Consider the following 22,030-nt stretch of genomic DNA (forward strand, 5'->3'; position numbering starts at 1 on the left):
CTACAATTAATATGATGCTTTTAAACAACCCTGGGCACTGGTCTTACTTGGAGATGATGAAAGTTGGGAATGCATGCCCCCACATCTGTTGAATCCCGTTACATGTCTGTCTGTCTGTCTGTCTGTACGCACGCACGCACGCACGCACGCACGCACGCACGCACGCACGCACGCACGCACGCACGCACGCACGCACGCACGCACGCCATCACAAGACACGCGCATGCCTTTCATAACAAGGTCCATTATTTATTCAGCATTTGAGCCACGGACCACCATTTGATGAGATTACACCTCTCAGACCCAAGACTTCGAATATTTTGTTGTCGTTGGATAATATTTTGTCCACAATTCCATGCTGTATTGATGTGGTAACATTAGTAGAGATCAGACAAACATTGATCAAAATAACAATTCTTCTACATTCTCTAATTATGTAGACTTCTGTAAATAAAGTAATGCGGATGGTTAAAGAATAATTTCTCTCTTCAAATGGACCCCTTCTTAAGGCCTATTCATAGTTGAGTTTTCGGTGATGAGGTGACCGGGGTGCATACTTAGTTTAGACTAGTCATTGGTTAGACATGGGTTAAGGTTAGGTTTAGGTGTGCTGCCCCATGGGAGGTTAGGTTTAGGGTGAGGGTTTGAGATAGGTTGTAGTTGTAGTACTGCACCCGAGGTGACTACCGCTATCACCGAAAACTACAACATGACGTCACTGAGCCGCGGTGAAGAGAAAACCACCGTTCTGTTTTTACTCACCACCGTTGGTCACCGAGACTCGCTCCGGGCAATGTGATTGGTCTGGAAGTTGTTGTGTTGTGCTGGCTATACTTTATAATAGTTGAGAGCTCAACGCAATGGAAGACTCACATTAACCGACTATTGTTGATTTTCTGGAGCTTTATAAAGTTGATCTGCTCCAGTTTCTGTAAACCCGTTTCTGTTAACCACTTGAACCCTAGCCTCGGAAAGCCAGACGTTTTATTTACTTGAACCCTAGCGTCACCTATTCTGGGTGGGGGGGACATTCGGCAGTAATAGCTGATCTACAAGTCGCAAGTGCGTGTGTGTGTGTGTGTGTGTGTATCTGTGTGTACATACAGTATGCACATGCATGTGTGCATCAGCAATGCATATCTAAGCAGTATACACCTTTAAACGAATCTATCAGAGTAGCCTGTTCTTGGAAGCTAATATATTCATGTGCCTGTGTGTGTGTGTGTGTGTGTGTGTGTGTGTGTGTGTGTGTGTGTGTGTGTGTGTGTGTGTGTGTGTGTGTGTGTGCGCGCGCGCGTGCGTGCGTGTGCGTGCGTGTGCGTGTGTGTGTGTGTGGTGGTGGGGGGGGATTGAAAGCCGATGAGATAGCAGCCAGTTACTTGATGTTCAAAGGGAGAAGATCAAAGCACCATATCCTCCTTTCAGCTCTCACCTTCCTCACGATTAAAACGATCATCAATAGTAATGGACTGGCTGCCCGCAACAACAGCAGCCCGCCGAGGCGGACGAAGAGACGGGCCGGAGCAAGAAGCTGCTGTACCGTATTTATCCTACAGTTGGGTGCCACCGATATTGTCCCTTATCATTTGACCCATTTAGGCCTGACCTCAACATTTAAAAAAAATCCTTCTAAATCCTCCAGTTTTCTGAAATAAATATTTTCACGATTTTTCAAAAATAGCAGACCTACAGTACAAGCTCAGATCTACAAGCTACGAGCTTGTAGATCTGCTATTTTTCAATAGCTAAATTATAACATAATGTTTAAAACACCAAAAGGGGTTCCCGCCCAAAATGGGTTAACTGTCCTTTTGCGCAGATCACGCAAACCTCAGCAAAAAGAAAAGGACAATATCGATGGCCTCCAACTGTATGTGAGGGAGGGTGTGATTTGTAGTGATTTGCGTGAGTGGAAAACTCCCATAAACCACAAATATTACTAGTACTAAATAAAACAAGCTGTGCATTTTCCTGTACACCACAGCCCACCGGAGCTGTGCTTCAGAAAACACAATGTAATATTCACCATGTTAGCTTCTTTCTTCACTTCTCACATTGCTGCCCCCCCCCCACACCCCCCAACCTTCCAGTAGCGTGCAAAATGTGTGCTTGGGTGTCTGTGTGTTCCTTCAAACAGGCTTAGATCATGGAAGAACAGAGGGAAATAAACATGATGATGCGTATTCATGCAGACATGTTTCTCTGCATGAATTTATATTGTACAATGAGAATTCTGCATGGATATCTCCAGCAGTCCGACGTGGCTCACCCAGTAAGTAGAGGTGCTCCGATCGATCGGATATTCACTCCAAATGACTCGATCGGCTATTTACTCGATCTGGAGAAACCAATCTTTTTTTACCATTTAAGTGGTATAAAAGTCAATCAGATATATAGTATAATATCGTTTTTCATCTTTGTGACAGGCCTAAACAGTCTCCCCTTCCTCCCCACACACACAGGAATGATTTTGACGTGGCTTTTGACATATAATAATTTTGGAAATATTCCAATGTTCCCCTTATGCACAAGATCGGTATCGGTATCGGACGATCGTGAGAAAAACAATCGGTGATTGGGATCGGTCCCAAAAAACCTGATCAGAGCACCTCTACCAGTAAGTAAGTTGTGGATTGGAGCCGTCAGGACCTGAGGAAGCTGTTAGCAGGTATGAATATGGGCAGTCTTTTCTGATGATGACATGCACATTAAAATCCTCAGCATAAATCTGTCAAATCATATGCAAAGGGTCAACCTTTACACTGTCATGTCTATATTAATTAACAAATTGATTAACACACACAATTTAATTAATTAGTGTGGCGCCGGGCGCGCACACACACACACACACACACGTGTTGTGTGTTTGTGTGTGTGTGAGCAGTGAGCACATTGCCCTCCACTGACTGATTACCTCAATTCTTTTGTGCAACAGAGAGGGCAGCAGAGGGCGACATTTCAGACCCCTGACTGTCCGAGTTCAACCAACCTCGTTCCAACCCCCCCCCCCCTCTCTCTCTTCCACTTGAAGCACACTGACTGCTCTCCCCAGGAGGAGAGTAAAGCGACAGATTATTAATTACCGTGACTGGGGCGAGGACTTGAGGTGAGGGAGTGGGTTTAGGGCGGTGATGGATAGCCCAGTAGCACGGCTATGACAGTAATCTGTACCTACTGGTACACTACCTACCACAGCACACCACTCCCCACACACAGCTGCCTCATAATTATGCCATGACTGGCAGTTCACCTTTTAGACAGCGTTACGCCAGTGATGTTTTGTTACGTTGTTAAGTAAAAGTAGCAATACCACTATTTTAAAATTATGTTTTTTCTCTGTTATAAGTCAAAAGGCCTGTATTCAATATGTTACTTGAGTAAATGATACAAACCTTTCCAAAAATAGTTTTTACAACGCATCACATCACACATGTTTGCCTCGGAGATGTAGTGGAGTAGAAGTATAAAGAATTGAAAAATGGGAAATGCTCAAGTAAAGTAAAAGTACCTCAAGATTGTACTTGCCTATAGTACAGACTATAATACTTCATGAAATGTACTTAGATACTTTCCACCACTGCTTCTCTCTCTCTCTCTCTCTCTCTGGATATCTGATTCAGGCTGCCCTCTCTCTTTCTCCCTTTAGAACCCACCTGTGGCTTGGCTGTGATTGATTGCAAGGCCTAACAAAGGTGGCAGAGGATTATGGGTCAAGGGTCCCACAGAGGGAAACGTGGCCAATCAAAACACAATGAGCCTACACAAGCCAATCAGAGGACTGGTTTCTTCTAGCACTGAGTGCGGAAACTGTGGTGTCCATAGTGACTCACAATAGACGAGGTCACACAGACGAGGTCACACCGATAAGCACCAGAATGTGCGTGCAGGCCAGCAGCACATGAACCGCTCATAAGGTGCAATGGAGAAGTGGTCACTGCACTCACGTGTAAAAATGCTCCATCAAACCTTCATATGCTGTTTTGTCCTGCAGTTGTCCTACAAAACCACTCCTACAGTCGCTGTCATAAGAACGGAGGGAGCGCTCTATGATCGGTACCAGAGCTATTCTTGCTCGAGCAGCTACAGCCCAGCAAGCCCAATTTGTGCTCCATCCCGTGAAGGTGTCGCGCGCGCAGAGAACGGCCGAGAATATCAGACCTCTAGCTCAGAGCGGTCGCCTCCGCGACGCGGTGTGAGCTTGTATATCAGCTGTTCTCGGCGCGCAATACCGTTGCATGATGAAGTGTCTTGCTAGGAGCGTCTCACAATCCAACGAGGAGGTTGAATAGACTGAAAACAGCGCTGCCCAAAACAACAGGAGCACCGAAGAATTCCCTGAAGAAGGTCGAAACGTTGATTTCCTCTTTTTAAATATTGTTTTGCAATGTGGCTATGAGTGTGCTATTCTTTATGTTCTAAGGCCAGAAGCGGCACCACACCAACACTGGTGTGTGCCCTTCTCCTATTTGTATACTTAAATACACATTTAACATGTGTCCAACATTGTGTAAACAAACAAACAAACAAAGAAACAAACATGCAAAAATACATTTACACAACAATGATGATAGTGCAAATATTACGCTATATATATGGAATCTATGAAAAGGATAAATCTAGTAGTGGAACCACTGGTCTACACAAGTGGTTAACACCTTGGAGGCCCGGGGCGGAGTTCTCCGTCAAGTTCAAGGTCATGGTCAAGTGCCCAAGCCGGAGATTGATAAATAGGACGGAGATTAATGATAATCTTTGATTAACAAAACCCAAACACATTTATGACGTGAGATCTACTTTCAAAATGACCAGCTCAACAAGATCTACCCACTGAAAAAATAAGTGTACCATTGCTGAAAATAGTTTAAATATATAATGTACCTGGGGGGGCTTTGGAATAGGGAGAAATTATGACAGGCAGTTTCTGCTGTCAAAATATGTCCCCCCCGTATTTAACTTAAACGCCCAATGCATTCTCAATGGCAATAGCACAAACTTTGGCATGCTACTAGTCCTACATACTTACATCTATAGAAACCCCATTCAAACCTATTTAGGTTCATCTTACGGTGGACATGTTTGCCTGAAAAGAAATCTTTGAAATGTTTCATAGTTTTAGAAATATAGTGCTTTCACAATTTCACAATTCACAATGGGGCTCAATGGCAGATATTGGCACGTCAAAAAAGCACTTTCACCTAGAAACTCCATTCACACTTTTTATAATTCAGCTTACTGTGGAGACACATGCTGGAACTTTTTACTTTGAAATGATTTGTAGTTTCTGAGTTATTTAACTTAAACGCCCAATGCATTCTCAATGGCAATAGCACAAACTTTGGCATGCTACTAGTCCTTGTACACATTGAACGCATATGGACAAACCCACGCCTTGACATGAACACAGAAAATACACACATTATCGATAGACCGTGTAGCAATTTCAAGTGTAGCTATATGGAATGGAACCAGTACCGGTAATTAAACCCGTCTTTTTCTTGTTTCTTCTTAACATTGCTAAATACAATGCACAAGTACTTAGTAGGCTATTTGTACAATGTATTATTTCCATTGCAAAACGATTCGATACTGATTATTTCCATTGCAAAACGATACGATACGATATTTGCTGTTTACATAACAATATACTTTTTTTTCTCCTTTTTTTCATTAAAATCTATATTTCGATACAGTTACTATATCGATTCGTTACACCCCTACTTCAAGGTGTGACAGACAGACATACAGTACTGATTTGGACAGATAGAGAAACAGATCTGTTTTTTGTGGGTCTAGGTCTCAGTAGTACAGAGAGTGTCTACCCTACAGCACGGGTCCTGTTTCCAACAACACTGATGAATGGTCTTCATTATCTGCCCCCCTCCTCAGGGGAAGGCTCTCTGAAAGTCCCCCTTTATAGATCAATATTAGTGAGCGCTACACAACAATGGAAATGACCAAGCACTACACAATGGAACACTCAAATGAAACCTGCACAGGATGTTACTATTCCTTTTGGCTGACTCATCATCAATAGCTGTGCGACTGACTGACTCCTCAACAGATGTGAGACATGCTAACGGGTCTGGGATGCTTCATATTCACACCAGGCGACAACAAGGTTCCGTTGTTAAAAATGAATCCGGTGCGATTAATGGCCTATAATTACTTACTTACGCCTATCGCCCAACCTTGGGCATAGGCCACGAACAAGAGCTCTCCAGGCATCCCGGTCCTGGGCCATTCTCTCCAGCTGTCCCCATGTATGGCCAGATCTCTTCACATCTGCATCTAGGTCACGCTACCAGGTGTTTTTTGGTCTGCCCCTCCCTTGTGGGTTCCATGGCCAATGGCCTATAATGGTGCCACTAATTCCCCATTTGCAGTATAGCAGAAAACACCTCATCCCGTCAAAGTCAACGGAAACATGACTCGACTTTACACCTTTTCATATTAAAGTCTAATGTTTTCAATTGCAAGTTTCAAGTCTTCTTCCACACTCGGATTTGTGAAATAAATCTGATTTGACTGCAGTCTAAACAGGTCCCCAGAGTTACTGTGAAGCTTGCGATGAGATTGGTTTAGAACGAAGACGTGTTTGTGCTCAGGGAGCACATTGAGGATACCCTTTTTTTGGGTCTTAATTTACAAATTGAGGCTTCACCACATCGCCAAACTATAAATTACAGAGTGGCAGCAACACAGTAAAGGTTGTACAAAATAGTTATCTTCAAGGGATTTTTATCATCTTACATACATACATACTTACTTACTTACTTACTTACCAATGCCATTATATTATAATGCTCTACAACTTTGATGTTATATAACTTATAATTGCTTTCAACTGTCTTGGAGTGTTATGTGTTATGGTTTCAGTGCCAAAACTGACTGTGATATGGACATAACAGTCCCATTTGTACACTCCCAGAGTTACAGATCTGTACAGGTCCATTTGATTCAATTTGTACACTCTCAGAGTTACTGACCGTATGGAAACTATTATTGATGATATTTGCGCACTTCACAATTATACTAATTACCCTGTGTGTGCATGGGTCTACGATGTGCGTGTGGACCCAACTAGATGTGACAGGCAGAGCGGCCCCGAAAACCTCTATTCTGTTACAAACTTAACCGCTTGAAAAATGGTTGAAAATTCAGTGAAAATTCAGTGAAAATTCAGGGTGTGATGATTGTAAGTGGAGAGACTGTCTGCTTCAAATGGACATAAATGCATTTAGTCTAGGACCTGGCTAAGATATGTATGCACTTAATTTAGGAGAGAATATCTCAATTGTTCTTGGCTAATATGACCTCCGCAAACAACTTGGGAACTGTGAAAAATTCTCTATCCGGGGCGAAATACCCGAAAATTACCACGCCCTTTTTAAAATGACCGCTAGTTCAAACATGGCTCTATTTTCTAAACTGTTGGAGTTAGTTTTTCTGAGGTGCTCAAAATGTTCAGAAAACTCATGTTTGTTGAATCCGTGCCCGAGGCAGCAACCCTCCAGGTCATCATAGTGGCCAAATCCAATATGGCCGCCAGTCCGCCACCTGAAAAAGGTTTTGTCTACAACTTTTGAACCAGATGAGCTATGAATGCAAACTTGGTGTCTAAATCATGTTCTTTGACAATTAGAAACATTTTGGAATGCTTATCTGTATGACTGGGTGAGGCTGAACCTCTATTTTACCAGAGGTGGACAGAGTACTCGACCCCAGTACTTGAGTAAGAGTACAAATACGACCTGTTCAGATTTACTCAAAAACGCAAAGTAGAGGTTCAGCCACACCCAGTCATAAAGATGATCATTCCAAAATGTTTCTAATTGTCAAAAAACATGATTTAGACACCAAGTTTGCATTCATAGCATGTGGTTCAAAAGTTCTAGAAAAAGGTGGCGGACTGGTGGCCATTTTGGATTTGGCCACTATGATGACCTGGAGAGTTGCTGTCTTGGGCACGGATTCAACAAACATGAGTATTCTGAACAGTTTGAGCATCTCAGAAAAGCTGTAGCTCCAACGGTTTAGAAGATAGTCATGTTCGAAGTAGTGGTCATTTAAAAAAGGGCATGGTCATTTTCGGGTATTTCGCCTCGGATAGAGAATTTTTCACAGTTCCCAAGTTGTTCGCGGGGGTCATATAAGCCAAGAACAGTTGAGACATTCTCTCCTAAATTAAGTGCATACATATCTTAGCCAGGTCCTCTACTAATTAGGAGGCTTGGCTGCCCTTTCCAATATGATGGCCGCGGTCCAGGTTGCTCCAATGAACTGCAGCGGCCAAAGATGTACCTAGGTTTCTGTATCTATGTCCTCTTACCAGTGTTGTTCAAGTTACTTTTAAAAAGTAAAGAGTTATAGTTATAGTTACTTATCTAAAAAAGTAACTTTTTTTAGATAAGTTACTTTACTTTACTTTACTTTACTTTACTTTATGAAAGTAACTTGAAAAGTTACTTTACTTTACTTAATTTATTTATATTAATAATAATATAAAAAACGATTTAAAAGAGAAACAGTAAGAGAAAAGACAACTCCCTCCTAACATTATGAAATGTAGTGGAACAATAAAACATGTTCAGAAATTTTGACAGGCATTGTAGCCTCAACTTGCCTTCAAAACAAATGGTGCTGTGCAAATTTGCAATATGAAAAAAAATAATAATAATCAAATAAGAAATGAGTCCATATAGGCCTATTTGCAGTGGTAGAGAGATATTCTAATTCATCAAATGTATTTTTGAGCTCATCTTCCATTTTAGAATATTCACTGTTCAGGTATTTGGAAAATGTATTTCTGCACATTGGCCCTGCTTTCACTAGTATTTTGCTGACCAGTGCTCTGAAAGGAACAGACTCCACCGTTGAGGGGAAGCATTTCCTCAACAACATACCTGGCAAGTGGCAATCATTTTGTCAAGTTGACTCTTGGTGACATGCCTCTGTGGCGATTTCAAATCGATCTTTGTCTGTTTTGGTGATGTGAGGCAGCCTAGCTCATGGACTGATTTAAGATGCTTTCTTAGATTTGCATTGTGGACAATGCTTTCTGTCCGCCACATAATTAGCATTTTCACCTCAATGCTTTTCTGGGGGGGGAGAGGACAGCCCTATCACTGTGCCCGGGGAGGTGGCCACGGGTCCCCGGTTGCATGCAACGGTGTGCAAGGCTAACGCACGGCTAACGTCAGGCACTGTGCTGCGCAGGAGGGACGCAGCAGTAATAATAAAGGCAGTACGGGGAATCGAATCAAACCACAGCCATACGAAAGACCCGCCCTACTCTGTCAGACTGTCTGATTGGCTTACCCTGAAATCTGTCCCTACGTTAGCCAATCAATGACCTCTTCTGCGACATGCTTTGTTCATGTTAGGGTGCGTAGCCATGTGGGCTCAGAGGCTAGTATGAGAGCACAAACGAAACTGTCAACACAGTACAACACAGAGAGCGGCGCGCTCTCTCAGCAGCAGTCAGCACAGAGCCTGTATGACAGACTCACGGCGCTGTATGGGGAAACTTTTCACTTGGATCATACGTTGACATAATAACACTATAACGCGGGTAACGCTCGGACAATAACTATAAGGCCGTTATGGAATAGGGAAATGTAAAGCCTCCGTTACAAGTTACTGCAAAAAGTAGCGCCGTTAGGTAACGTAACGTGATGTAAGGGCGTTAGTTACAACACTGCCTCTTACTCCATTATTTGTTACAGTCATGATTCACACTCACTTTCCTAGAGGGTATTGTATTGAGCTGTTGGAGCAGGAAATCCTTCTGTAGCTTTGAAGCAAATCCTAAGTCACTAGAATGTCAATGTCAATGATGGACCCTTTAAGGTCAAGCGAACGTTAATTAGCTGACATTGACCTCAATGACTGCCAGGTTTGGGGCGAATAAAAAAGAGTGAAAATATAATGGGCATAATTACGTGATTATGTGATGATGTGAAGAGAGTCAATGTTAGTGACTCAATGTTATCAAGCTTTTCAAGCTTTTGCCAAGATTCTTTTCCACCCTAAAACATGATCATCAGTTATTATTATAATATAAGGAGGAAGAACTTGTTCCAAAAAGTGCACAGTATTTGTTAATATCATGCTGTTATGTGGACACGTTCATTAAGTTCATTAAGTATGCCTGGTTTGCCTGGTGGGTGGTGATGAGTGGTGATCCACCTGAACTGAAGCCGCACCCACAGCTGTTGTTGTATGATAAAGGGGGAGGGGTTAGGGGAGGGGCTGATAGTGTGATGTCACTATATTACTGTTTATTTCATTGGCCCGTTTGACTGTCAAGGGTTCAGCCTCCAGGGAGAAACACTAAATACAAAGCACAAAATACACCATTGCACATAAAAACGACTCCAGGGTGTCTAATGAAGTACTGTCACCTCATAGACACATGAAAAACTGGAAAAATAAAAACATTGTGGCACTCCATCTTTAAAAAAGTTGCATATCAGCACCCCCACCACCTCAGGACAATGTGGTACTGTAGCTAAAACAGCTTCAGAAGCAAAAAAGAAATGCCATGGACTGGTTACTGTATCAGAGTGGTGATTGAGGCTCAAATCATTAGAAATAAGTTTGAGGGACATAGACAATATGATATTAAATATTAAAAACTGTTTTCAAATTAATGTTATAGCTGCTTTAACTGATTTTAACTTTTTTAAAGTTGTGTCCATCACACCAAAGAAAGAATTCTCCATCTCGTCCTTTAAAGGTCTCACCCATTTTGCAACCAGATCTTATTTTAATGATGTTTAGGATAATTTATGTCTGTAATATGCGCTTTTAGATATTTTAGTCATAACGCCATGTTCATGACCAACATCTGTCATGAAAATGTGGTCTCACATCCTTCCTGGAGTCTGGACTACAAGGCACACCTCCATGCAGCCTCCCCCCTCTCTACAAGGAGGGGCAGTGCACCAAAGCATTATGGTCATTGTAGGAATTTAGTAATCCAGTCAAACCCTAGTCAAACACACAGACTTCATTATTGTTCTGTCCATAGGGTGCAAATGTCCAATTTGTGCTACTGTTATCTACTACAAATACTATTAACCCATTTAGGCCTGACGTCGAAATAAAAAAATGTATACCTCATGTTTCTGTCAGTGGTGCTCAATATTTCATGTCAAGGACCCCAAAAATGATCTGTAATTGGCCGCCGACCCCCATCTTAAAATATGTTGTTCCAGGGACGCACCAGAAGCAAAGATTGGGAGTTAAAATGTTCACTCTGTAATAATATATATTCAAAGATTTTAGGCACATTTTCACGATTTTTCAAAAATAGCAGACCTACAAGTTCATAGCGCGGCACTCGGTGCCGCGCTATGAGCTTGTAGATCTGCTATTTTTCAATAGCTAAAGTATAACAATGCTCCCGCCCAGAATGGGTTAACATTGAGTGATTGCAGTTTCTTCCAGCGGTGAAATGTCCCTTTAAGCGTTTTACACCATCCATTGTGTGTTTCATCCAATTAAGTCCCCGGGGCTGACATGCATGGCTGTCTGTGTCATTTGGTCGAAAATACATTTTCCAACAAAACAATAGCAGGGCGAGTACATGAGTTGTATCATATGATTAGTATAATTTAGGCTATAATAAGGCCATAGCACATGTTTATTGATTTATAAATAATAATATACTGGAGCACTCAACTGGCCAGCACATGTTTATTGATTTGCAGGGGTGACTTGATGAGGTATTATTCTCTCTGATTCTATTTAAACTATGTTTAGATTTATTGAAAACACCGTCCTTGGTTCTGGTGACCGATATTGCCTTTCTAATGCGTGAGGGGGCTGTATTTTTGAGTGGTGCAACCACTCCAAGGAACAGCAATGTCCGTGTTCAAGTTTGTGACTATGTGTGTGACCAGTACCAATGAGTACCAGTAGGGGCGCTGTCGTGCCAAAAACTGAGAGAGGGAGATAGTGCTGCACTGTTGCCTGCTAATGAGAGAGAGAGAGAGAGAGAGAGGGGGGGGGGGGGGGGTGTAAGGGGGGGAGTTGCACCACTCGGTTCACACGGGTGTGATTTTTTTTTTTAATTACATTTTTCATTTATGTTTTGTAATGTTTTTGAAAATAAGAAAAACAATTAAAAAGAATGAATGAATGAACGAATGAATGAATGAATGAATGAATGAACGAACGTCACATCATGCCACGCCAGGTTGAAAGTGTTTCCAGGAGTGTGGGTGTCAGGACTGGAGCCAGTGGGTGTGTGGGTGTGTGGGTGGGTTGGGTATTCATCATACTGCATTGTGAGCCAGAAACTGGGTCAGATGAATCACAATGTGGAGAGTTTCAGGCAGCCCGGGCAGAGTGAAACTAACTCCCCGGTCAGCTTAACCTGACCATGATTGTTTCTGCAGTGTGCAACCGACAAAACTAAAGCAAAACCACTGTAGGCTGAAGACACTTAAACAGCCTGCGGGATGTGTATACGCGTATTACTCATTAATACGATTCCATGCTGATGTTGGACACGGTGTGTATAATGCATGACCTACACACATTGCACATCTATTATACAGTACATCTTCCCCATGCCATCCTCACATTATGCATCTGTAAGGCCGGAGTACAGTATGTGTGTATGGGTGGGTTCTTACATGCCTGTGGGTATGTGTGTGTACAAGTATGTAGTGTGTGTGTGTGTGTGTGTGTGTGTGTGTGTGTGTGTGTGTGTGTGTGCGAGCGTGCATACGTGTATGCGTGCGTGTATGCGTGCGTGCGTGCATGCGTGCATGTGTTTGTTCAACAATTATAATTATGCAAATAGAATTTGAGAAATGTTGTTTTCTGGTATAAAAAAAGAAAAGAAAAAAAAAGGTTTAGGGCCTGATTTATTCTTAATTGCGCACACTGAAAATAAACTCACATCGTGTTGCAGTGTGACGCTTTGCAAGCTTATAGATCGGCTGTTTTCAGCTATAGGGTTAGAAATGACAAGTCTTTAATTTCCGTTGGGTGGAAACCTCATATGTGGAAACCTCTGTCCCGATCCAATCAGGTGATCGGGATCTGAATCCCCACCCCCACCCCCTTTTTCCCCTCACTGTATATGTTTCTTTTCCCTTTTTACCTCCCTTATGATGAATTCCTGTTCTGTTCTTTGACTATATAGAAGTGTCTATTTGTACGTCTCTAAATGTTTTGATGAATTGAACAAGGTGGACCCTCTTGTAAACAAGTGTAATGCTTAATTGGGTCGTCTCACTCAACAGTCTTTGTATTGAGTTTGTGCTTGAAATGTACTGTAATTCTGCAAACTGTTAATAAATATTTCAATCAATCAATCAAAAACAATCCGTAGTATCAATGTTATATCCATATCATGATATTAGACTGGATATTGTCTGTGATTTTGGATATTGTACTATTGTGATATGGCATAAGTGTTCTATTTAAAATTTAAATATCGGACCGGGAAAAATCAGTATCGAGTCATCGACAGATACTCAAAATCAAATGATCGGAATCGGATCGGGAGCAAAACAAAAACGGGAGATCCCAAAGTATAATAACAATAATGCAAACGGCCGTATAGTGCACGTCCACCGACCTGTGCTGCTCTGGATGGTCCTGACCGTGGTGGTGGTCCGAGCGGGCGAGGTGATGGACCTCAGGGTGCCGGTGGCCAGCACCACGGTGCCCCCGTCCTCCTCGTCCTCACAGCCCTTCTCCATGGCGCGCACGTAGCTGTGGCTGCGCATGCGGAAGCAGCCGCCGCCCGGCATGGGCAGGTCCAGGGCATCCACCGCCTGCGACTCCATCTCCTGGAACACCGCCTCGCACACCGCCTCGATCTGCCCGTTCACCTCCACCTCGCTCACCTGGAGGGGGGGGGGGAGTTAGTCCACAACTCAGGGGTGATATTTTATATATATAAGTGTTGGAGTTTGGAAGTGCTCGTTGAAGATCACTCAACGGCCCATGCGTACCACCTGTTTTGAATTTGCACATAATGCAGGAGTCAGCAAAGGTTGCTTTACTGATAACGAGCGCTTCCAAACTCTGACAAAATATAACCTGCACAGAATTTCTTGACAGGAAGTAGAAAGAATAGGACTTTAGTCTTTATTCTGTTTGGATGAATGGGCTGCCAATGGGAAGTTGCACCTAGTTAGCACCTTGCTGGCAAGATGGATGCGGTCTGCAAAAGAGGACATGACCAAATCGGTATGCTATCAATTTAAAAAATATTGCCAGTGAGTCTGTTCCCATGCCAATCAATAGTAGTCTGGACTATTGTTTTTCTTCATCTATTGTATTTTGTATTATTTAATTATTATTATTTTATTAAGAGTTCATGTTATTTTTGACCTGCTTTTATTTCCATCTCTTATGTTAGTTGCATTTGATGTATGAACATTTGATTGAGGACTTGAATATTTTACAAAATGCTGAAAAGAGACATTGGCAAGCAGTGAGATATAAAACAGTTCTCTACATGCAATTGTAGCAATGCTAACTCATTTCATTTCAAAGGTAACGTTTTTGGACATACAAGGTTTCCACCAGAAAAGGCCAATTCAATTGGGTCCAATGATATGACTCGGTCCAATGATATGTGTGTGTGCATAAACACTCACTATGCATGGGCGCGTGGGGCTGCACAGCCTACCGTCTAATTAGCCTTTCTGAATAAGCCTCTAATCAGCCTAGCTCAAGAAAGATAGGTAAATAAATATCGGAAGGTGGTTGGACTTAATAAGCTATTGATACGTGTACAGTAGTGTGCAAGGTTTTCGCTAGCCAGTATATACCGCTACTCGCCAATTGGCGGATAAATAAAAGGATCACCGGCCACATTGGTCGGCTGCCTTGCTCCACAATAGTATTATAATTCTTAGTACATTTATGACACTATAAGAAAGCTTACCAGTATGTACGTTACTAGCCTACATAATCAGCAGTTCATACAACCTCTTTCAACCTTTAGTTGAACGAGGTCGAGATGCATACATAGCCTGCTCTGAAACGTACTATTCAGCTAGTTTGTTTATTCTCTGTAATATTACAGAACATGATGCGATGTAGCTTGTAGATAATATCACTTGTCCGTCCCAACTACTTCATGTTCGTTTTGGCAAGCGACACGGCTGTATCATCGAGTAGACAAATTACGTTTTTTGAAACTATGAAGAGATGCAGGAACAGCGCAGAGTGCAGTGCATCTGTGGCTGGAAAAAGCATACTCAATACATAAAAATACATACTCAGATGTAGCAATCGGTTGGGTGGTGCACACTCACCTAACCTGCACGTGACATGTATTAAATTATGGCTGACACCTGGCCGGAATAATAAAATGTTGTCGGTCACGTTGGCCAGCAAGGAAAATGTCTAGCTGAAACCTTGGTATAGTGTGTGAACGGTGTTTAATTTAGGGCAATGGAATATCTTCACCCACTGCCTCCTCAAATTTTAATTTGAGAATTAATGTCAAGCACCTAATTAAAGTCAAGCACCTTCAAATGAATATCTTGTCCCGGGGATCTCCATACGTTTGTGTTGTAGTCAAAAGTGTTCATATTTTCTACATGCTCACACAACGTTGTGAGCTTGTCCATCGGCTATTTTCAAATAACCGATGAATATAGGATTAAAGTGGTTAAACAGATTTTCTTTTTAGGCAATATTAACACATTTAGCTGAGGATCCTCTGGAACCCATACAAGGACCCCGGGGGGGTCTGTCCAGCCATCCCACTTTGAGAAAGCACAGCCTGTGTAGGGGTTAAGGGACAGGGACAGGGACAGGGACAGGGACAGACGTATGGCTCTGACGACAGTGTTGCGCGAGCCTCCCGAGGGTCCAACCAACCTGGCTGATGGTGCTCATGGCTCTCATGTAGCTCTCGTTCCGCGAGCGGAATTTTGGCGAGTTCAGCAGCCCTGCTGGGTCCAAGCTGTCCAGACTCCTATTGATGGAAACCTCGCTCACTGCCCGCAGATAACTGTGGCTCCGGATCTGCAGCTTGGGAGAGTGCTCCGTGGAGATCCTGTCACAAGAGAGAGAAAGAGAAAGACGTGATATAAGATAATGTGACCTTTATTGGTCGCGCAAGGACCAAAGGCAGCTCAGCAATTAAAGGACGACTTCAGCCATATCTTTTTTTAATTATATTTTTGGGGCTTTTTTCTGCCTTTATTGATAGTATAGTACAGGGGTTCTCAACGTTTTTGGCTGGGGACGCCCGGAAATGCTTTGGCCATGTCTCGTGAGGTGTACTATGTAAACTCTTAATTTCTATTATCCAGCCATTATTCAGTTGCAAAAATAATAATAATTTGTTGAGAACCCCTGGTATAGTAGACTGACAGGAAATAAGGAGAGGGAGATGGAGATTGACACGCAGCAAAGGTCGTCGGGATCGGGAATCAAACCTGTTGTATATGGAACATAGCCTCGAATTGCACCTTTCTAAACTATTTTTTGCTGTATATACTGTATGGAAAATAAGCTTCACATAACTTTGCTACTACAGGGAAAACATGCACATGTTACTCTTTTTTTACTCGTTGTTTTCTCTTTCTTGCACTCTCTATTCTTTCTTTTCAAAATCTTTTTATTCAGTAGCCCAGGGGCAAGTATTAAACAGACATATATAAAAATATAAAAATAAAACTCAATCCCCTATCCCACCCTCCCCCCACCCACAATCCCAAGGATAGTCGGAAAAACAGCACTCTCTATTCTATCCCTTTGTTTGTACATCATGATCTCTCCTATGAGACACAGACCGAGTAGAAAGAAATGGTGCTCATATACATTATATCATGAGCATTAGTGAGGACCAATTTGATGAAAATACAGGTCAATATGAAATATGGTAGATAGAGCAGGGTAAAGACCTCACACACACATAGAGCAGGGTAAAGACCTCACACACACACATAGAGCAGGGTAAAGACCTCACACACACATAGAGCAGGGTAAAGACCTCACACACACATAGAGCAGGGTAAAGACCTCACACACGGTATGGTAGATAGAGCAGGGTAAAGACCTCACACACGGTATGGTAGATAGAGCAGGGTAAAGACCTCACACACGGTATGGTAGATAGAGCAGGGTAAAGACCTCACACACGGTATGGTAGATAGAGCAGGGTAAAGACCTCACACACGGTATGGTAGATAGAGCAGGGTAAAGACCTCACACACACATAGAGCAGGGTAAAGACCTCACACACGGTATGGTAGATAGAGCAGGGTAAAGACCTCACACACGGTATGGTAGATAGAGCAGGGTAAAGACCTCACACACGGTATGGTAGATAGAGCAGGGTAAAGACCTCACACACACATAGAGCAGGGTAAAGACCTCACACACGGTATGGTAGATAGAGCAGGGTAAAGACCTCACACACGGTATGGTAGATAGAGCAGGGTAAAGACCTCACACACACGAAGAATATGGTAGATAGAGCAGGGTAAAGACCTCACACACAAAGATATGGTAGATAGAGCAGGGTAAAGACCTCACACACACGAAGAATATGGTAGATAGAGCAGGGTAAAGACCTCACACACACGAAGAATATGGTAGATAGAGCAGGGTAAAGACCTCACACACGAAGAAATATGGTAGATAGAGCAGGGTAAAGACCTCACACACATGAAATATGGTAGATAGAGCAGGGTAAAGACCTCACACACATGAAATATGGTAGATAGAGCAGGGTAAAGACCTCACACACATGAAATATGGTAGATAGAGCAGGGTAAAGACCTCACACACGTAGATAGAGCAGGGTAAAGACCTCACACACAAAGAAATATGGTAGATAGAGCAGGGTAAAGACCTCACACACATGAAATATGGTAGATAGAGCAGGGTAAAGACCTCACACACGTAGATAGAGCAGGGTAAAGACCTCACACACGTATATAGAGCAGGGTAAAGACCTCACACACGTAGATAGAGCAGGGTAAAGACCTCACACACGTAGATAGAGCAGGGTAAAGACCTCACACACGCGAAATATGGTAGATAGAGCAGGGTAAAGACCTCACACACGATAATATGGTAGATAGAGCAGGGTAAAGACCTCACACACGATAATATGGTAGATAGAGCAGGGTAGAGACCTCACACACACGAAGAATATGGTAGATAGAGCAGGGTAAAGACCTCACACACACGAAGAATATGGTAGATAGAGCAGGGTAAAGACCTCACACACATGAAATATGGTAGATAGAGCAGGGTAAAGACCTTACACACGAAGAATATGGTAGATAGAGCAGGGTAAAGACCTCACACACGAAGAATATGGTAGATAGAGCAGGGTAAAGACCTCACACACGAAGAAATATGGTAGATAGAGCAGGGTAAAGACCTCACACAGTAGATAGAGCAGGGTAAAGACCTCACACACACGAAGAAACATCATCAATAATGAGCACAATATCGTCGTTGTCGGGTGTAAACCTTGTATGTCCAAAACTGTTACTTTTCAGGAAATTAAAAATAAATAAATAGCAGATCTATGCATCGTGATCGGCTATTTGCACTAGTTTAGCTGTACAGTATGACAATTTAAAGTGGGGCATTAAATGACAAAAAATACATTTGGAGATACAAGATTTCTGAGAGAGAGAGAAAGAGAAAGAGAGGTTTTGCATTCACACGCTCCCATGGCCACATATTAACACACGCATGCACACGGCGCACACACACACACACACACACACACACACACACACACACACACACACACACACACACACACACACACACACACACACACACACACACACACACACACACACACACACACACACACACACACACAGTTCTGCTCTCCGCAAAGAAGATGAATAGGTATCTCATTAGCTTTAGCTTTCACCTGCAGATGAGGGGGCGTACAGCACCTCTGTGCGTGCGTGCGTGCGTGCGTGCGTGCGTGCGTGTTATGTGGCATTGGGAGCGTGTGAATGCAAGCAAAACATTTAATTAATCAGGGTAAGCCTTAAAAACTTAAAAAGGCTGACTTGCTTTCCTCTCCATGAACTCGGCGGCCTGCTACACTAACAGCGGAGTGTGTGTGCAGTTGTGCACACTTCCGAGAACAGACAGTACAGAAAGAGAAGAGCACGCTTACAACCAATTCTACTCTGCTCTATTCTTGACATGAACATGAACTAACAGCCCTTTTTATTTCCCCAAGCCCATGTCTAAAATGCGGACACAGCCGCACACACGCGTTTAGACAGACAGACAGACAGACAGTCGCATGCATAGACGCATGCACAAATGCACAAATGCACACGCAGTCACGCACGCACGCACACACACACACACACACACACACACACACACACACACACACACACACACACACACACACACACACACACACACACACACACACACACACACACACACACACACACACACACACACACACACACGTACGTCTCTTATATGACTCTATCCCTTCAGGTCCAGTCTGCCTTAATTATGCATGTTCTCCTTAAAATAGAGCGTGGCGACCGCAGCAAAGCGAGCCAGATTAGTCATTCTTGGCTGTTGGATAATAGACAGAGTATAACTTCGGGGTTGGGTGAAAGGAAAAAGGGGGAACCGGGTACAAGATCGGAGCGCAAGATCGGATGCGCCGAGATGGGAACAGGGAAGTGCAGACTCCTGTACATGTCACGGACGGTCCGTTTGAGAATCCGTCTCAGCAAAAAGCACAAACGCCGCTCCAGGCTATACTACTGAATATGGAAGAGAGTCTATCAAAGAAAAGAATGTCTGCCTCTGCTTACTCAGCTCTGCACCACTTCATCCTCGCTGCAACATTTTCTTCATTTTAACTTTTATACACACAGTATATGAGGGTATTTTTTGTTATTGTTGCCATGAGGTATCTCATAGTGGCCCTCGAATTTAATTTCTGGCGGGTGGGAACTGGTAAAATGAGGTTGTAGAAATGTTCTGACATGGTCTGCTCCATTCTGCCCCGCGTCTGGTATTCTGATTGATGACGCACCTGCAGGCAGAGGTGCAAAGTAACCAAGTACATTTACTCAATCAAGTAAGTACTGTAACTTATTTATGGCTTTGAGGTACTTTTACCGTACTTGAGCATTTCATTTTATCTTTCAATAATTACTGTGAGGAAAAATATTGTACTTTTTACTCCACTAGAATTGTTTGACAGCTTTAGTTACAAGTTACTTTGAATATGTAATTTATTAGTACAAAATTAACTCTGAGGACCCTACAGGGTGAGGGTAGTAGTAGTGCTGAATTGTCAGATGCTATTGACTAGTCATGAATGCTGTCAATTTAGTCAAGAGTGCTTTTCAAATGCATCTCTAGTGTCTGTGCGGTGCTGCTGCAGTGCACGACGCCGTGCACACTGCTTTACTTCACCAAAGCAGTGTGCACGGCGCCGTGCACACTGCTTTACTTCACCAAAGCAGTGTGCACGACGCCGTGCACACTGCTATACTTACACCATACTGAGGTTCCATGGCTTTCACGCAGAACAGTATTGTCATGCATGTTGCAGTTATGCACATCTACGGTGGTGGTGGTTTCTGGCCATACAGGCACCCTGCAGGGCATGATGATGATGACGAGAACACGTGCTGTGTGGAGAAGTGGTCTCTCTGTCTAAAACCTGGAAAAAGGTGTAGAAGGAGCACTAAAATTGCTTTAAAACTAAAATGTGAATTTACACAGTGGGTGTATTAAAATCTTGCAGCCCGCAGGGGCAATGGTGACGGAGACGTTGGAGATGTGACGCACATGTGGCCATAGTTACATCTACCCAGCTGTGATCATCCTGTTGCTCAAACGCTGCCTGCAGTCTCTGCTGCATGTAAAGGGCTTATTAGGCTTTTCAGAGCATTCTTAGGCGTTCTGGTGGCACAGGGGTAAAAGCGTCAGTCCACCAAGTTTGAATCCACCTTGTTGCGGTTTGGCTAAACGTCTATACAAAACAGCAACACAAGTAGGCCATGTTCGAGGGGTGAGGGAGGCTCGACAGGGAGGATGATCTTTACTGTGGGGTGCTGGGGCATGACCTGTCAGCAGATATAATATTAAAAGGGAGGAGTATGGTGGAGGAGTATAGGGTGGGTGTCTCCTGCAGGTCTGCAGAAGACTAGCGCCCTCTAGCGGCAGTGATGTCAGACTTCGGTGCTCTATAGCATCGCCATATAAGAACTGTGTTCCAAAAATAAACAACTGATTCTACTCATATGGATATGAAGCATCAAAAAAGTATTAATTTATCCAAAGAGTACGCAAATAAATGCATTTTCTCCAAACACATCCAGACATCAAATGTAACTAAGTCAATAATCATAAACGACACAGTCACATACCTGACAGAATCGCCTGGCTGATTTGTTCATATTTGGAAGACAGTTGTCGTATTGGTCAATAGAAAAAACTACTTCTGTGACCCGGGGATAACCCAAGTGACATCAGGACTTCTATACTTTATGCAGGGACGGATTAACCCCCACGAGGGCCCCTGGGCCGGTTAATTTTTGCAGGGCCCCCAAAGCGCCATGTTCGAGGGGGCAACATTTTCGTGTTTTTCCGTGTTTGTATCATGTTTTTGACCTAAATTTAACTAAATCAATGGCCAATGAAGGGCCCCAGGAGTCCTTTTCAGGGCGTCAAAACTAGTACTCCGCGACCCAATTTCCCAGAAGGGCCCCTGAAAGCCAAGGGCTCCTGGGCCACGGCCCCACTGGCCCAATGGCTAATTTGTCCCTGACTTTATGGAGATCATCCGTGAATCCGTGAAAAACTAAGCCGAGTATAATGTCCTTGAGGTTCCCCTGTATGGGACAGAGTCATGGAAAGTGACGCAGACCATCTGTCACAAGCTAGACATATTCCATGCAGACAAGATGCCTCAGGAGAATATTGAGGATATTTTAGCCTACGACAGTCTCAAATGAAAACCTTCACAGGAGAACGGGCCTGAGCCCACGGACTGTCAAATGTGATCAGGTTC

At 43.1% G+C, this 22,030-nt stretch overlaps 1 protein-coding gene across 3 annotated transcripts in view; it reads right to left on the reverse strand.

The window, feature by feature from the left end:
• The window catches only part of dlgap1b (discs, large homolog-associated protein 1b), a 181,322-nt gene that overhangs the window by 40,977 nt on the left and 118,315 nt on the right, over nucleotides 1-22,030 (reverse strand). For all 3 annotated transcript variants that reach the window (XM_079490055.1, XM_079490056.1, XM_079490057.1), the window contains 2 exons: nucleotides 15,862-16,039; nucleotides 13,598-13,868 (listed from right to left, as the gene is read on the reverse strand). In XM_079490055.1, the coding sequence (XP_079346181.1) occupies nucleotides 13,598-13,868; nucleotides 15,862-16,039 (449 nt within the window). The remainder of the gene's footprint in view (nucleotides 1-13,597; nucleotides 13,869-15,861; nucleotides 16,040-22,030) is intronic.

This window comes from Electrona antarctica (assembly GCF_951216825.1).
Source record: "Electrona antarctica genome assembly, chromosome: 20".
NCBI classification, from domain to species: domain Eukaryota; kingdom Metazoa; phylum Chordata; class Actinopteri; order Myctophiformes; family Myctophidae; genus Electrona; species Electrona antarctica.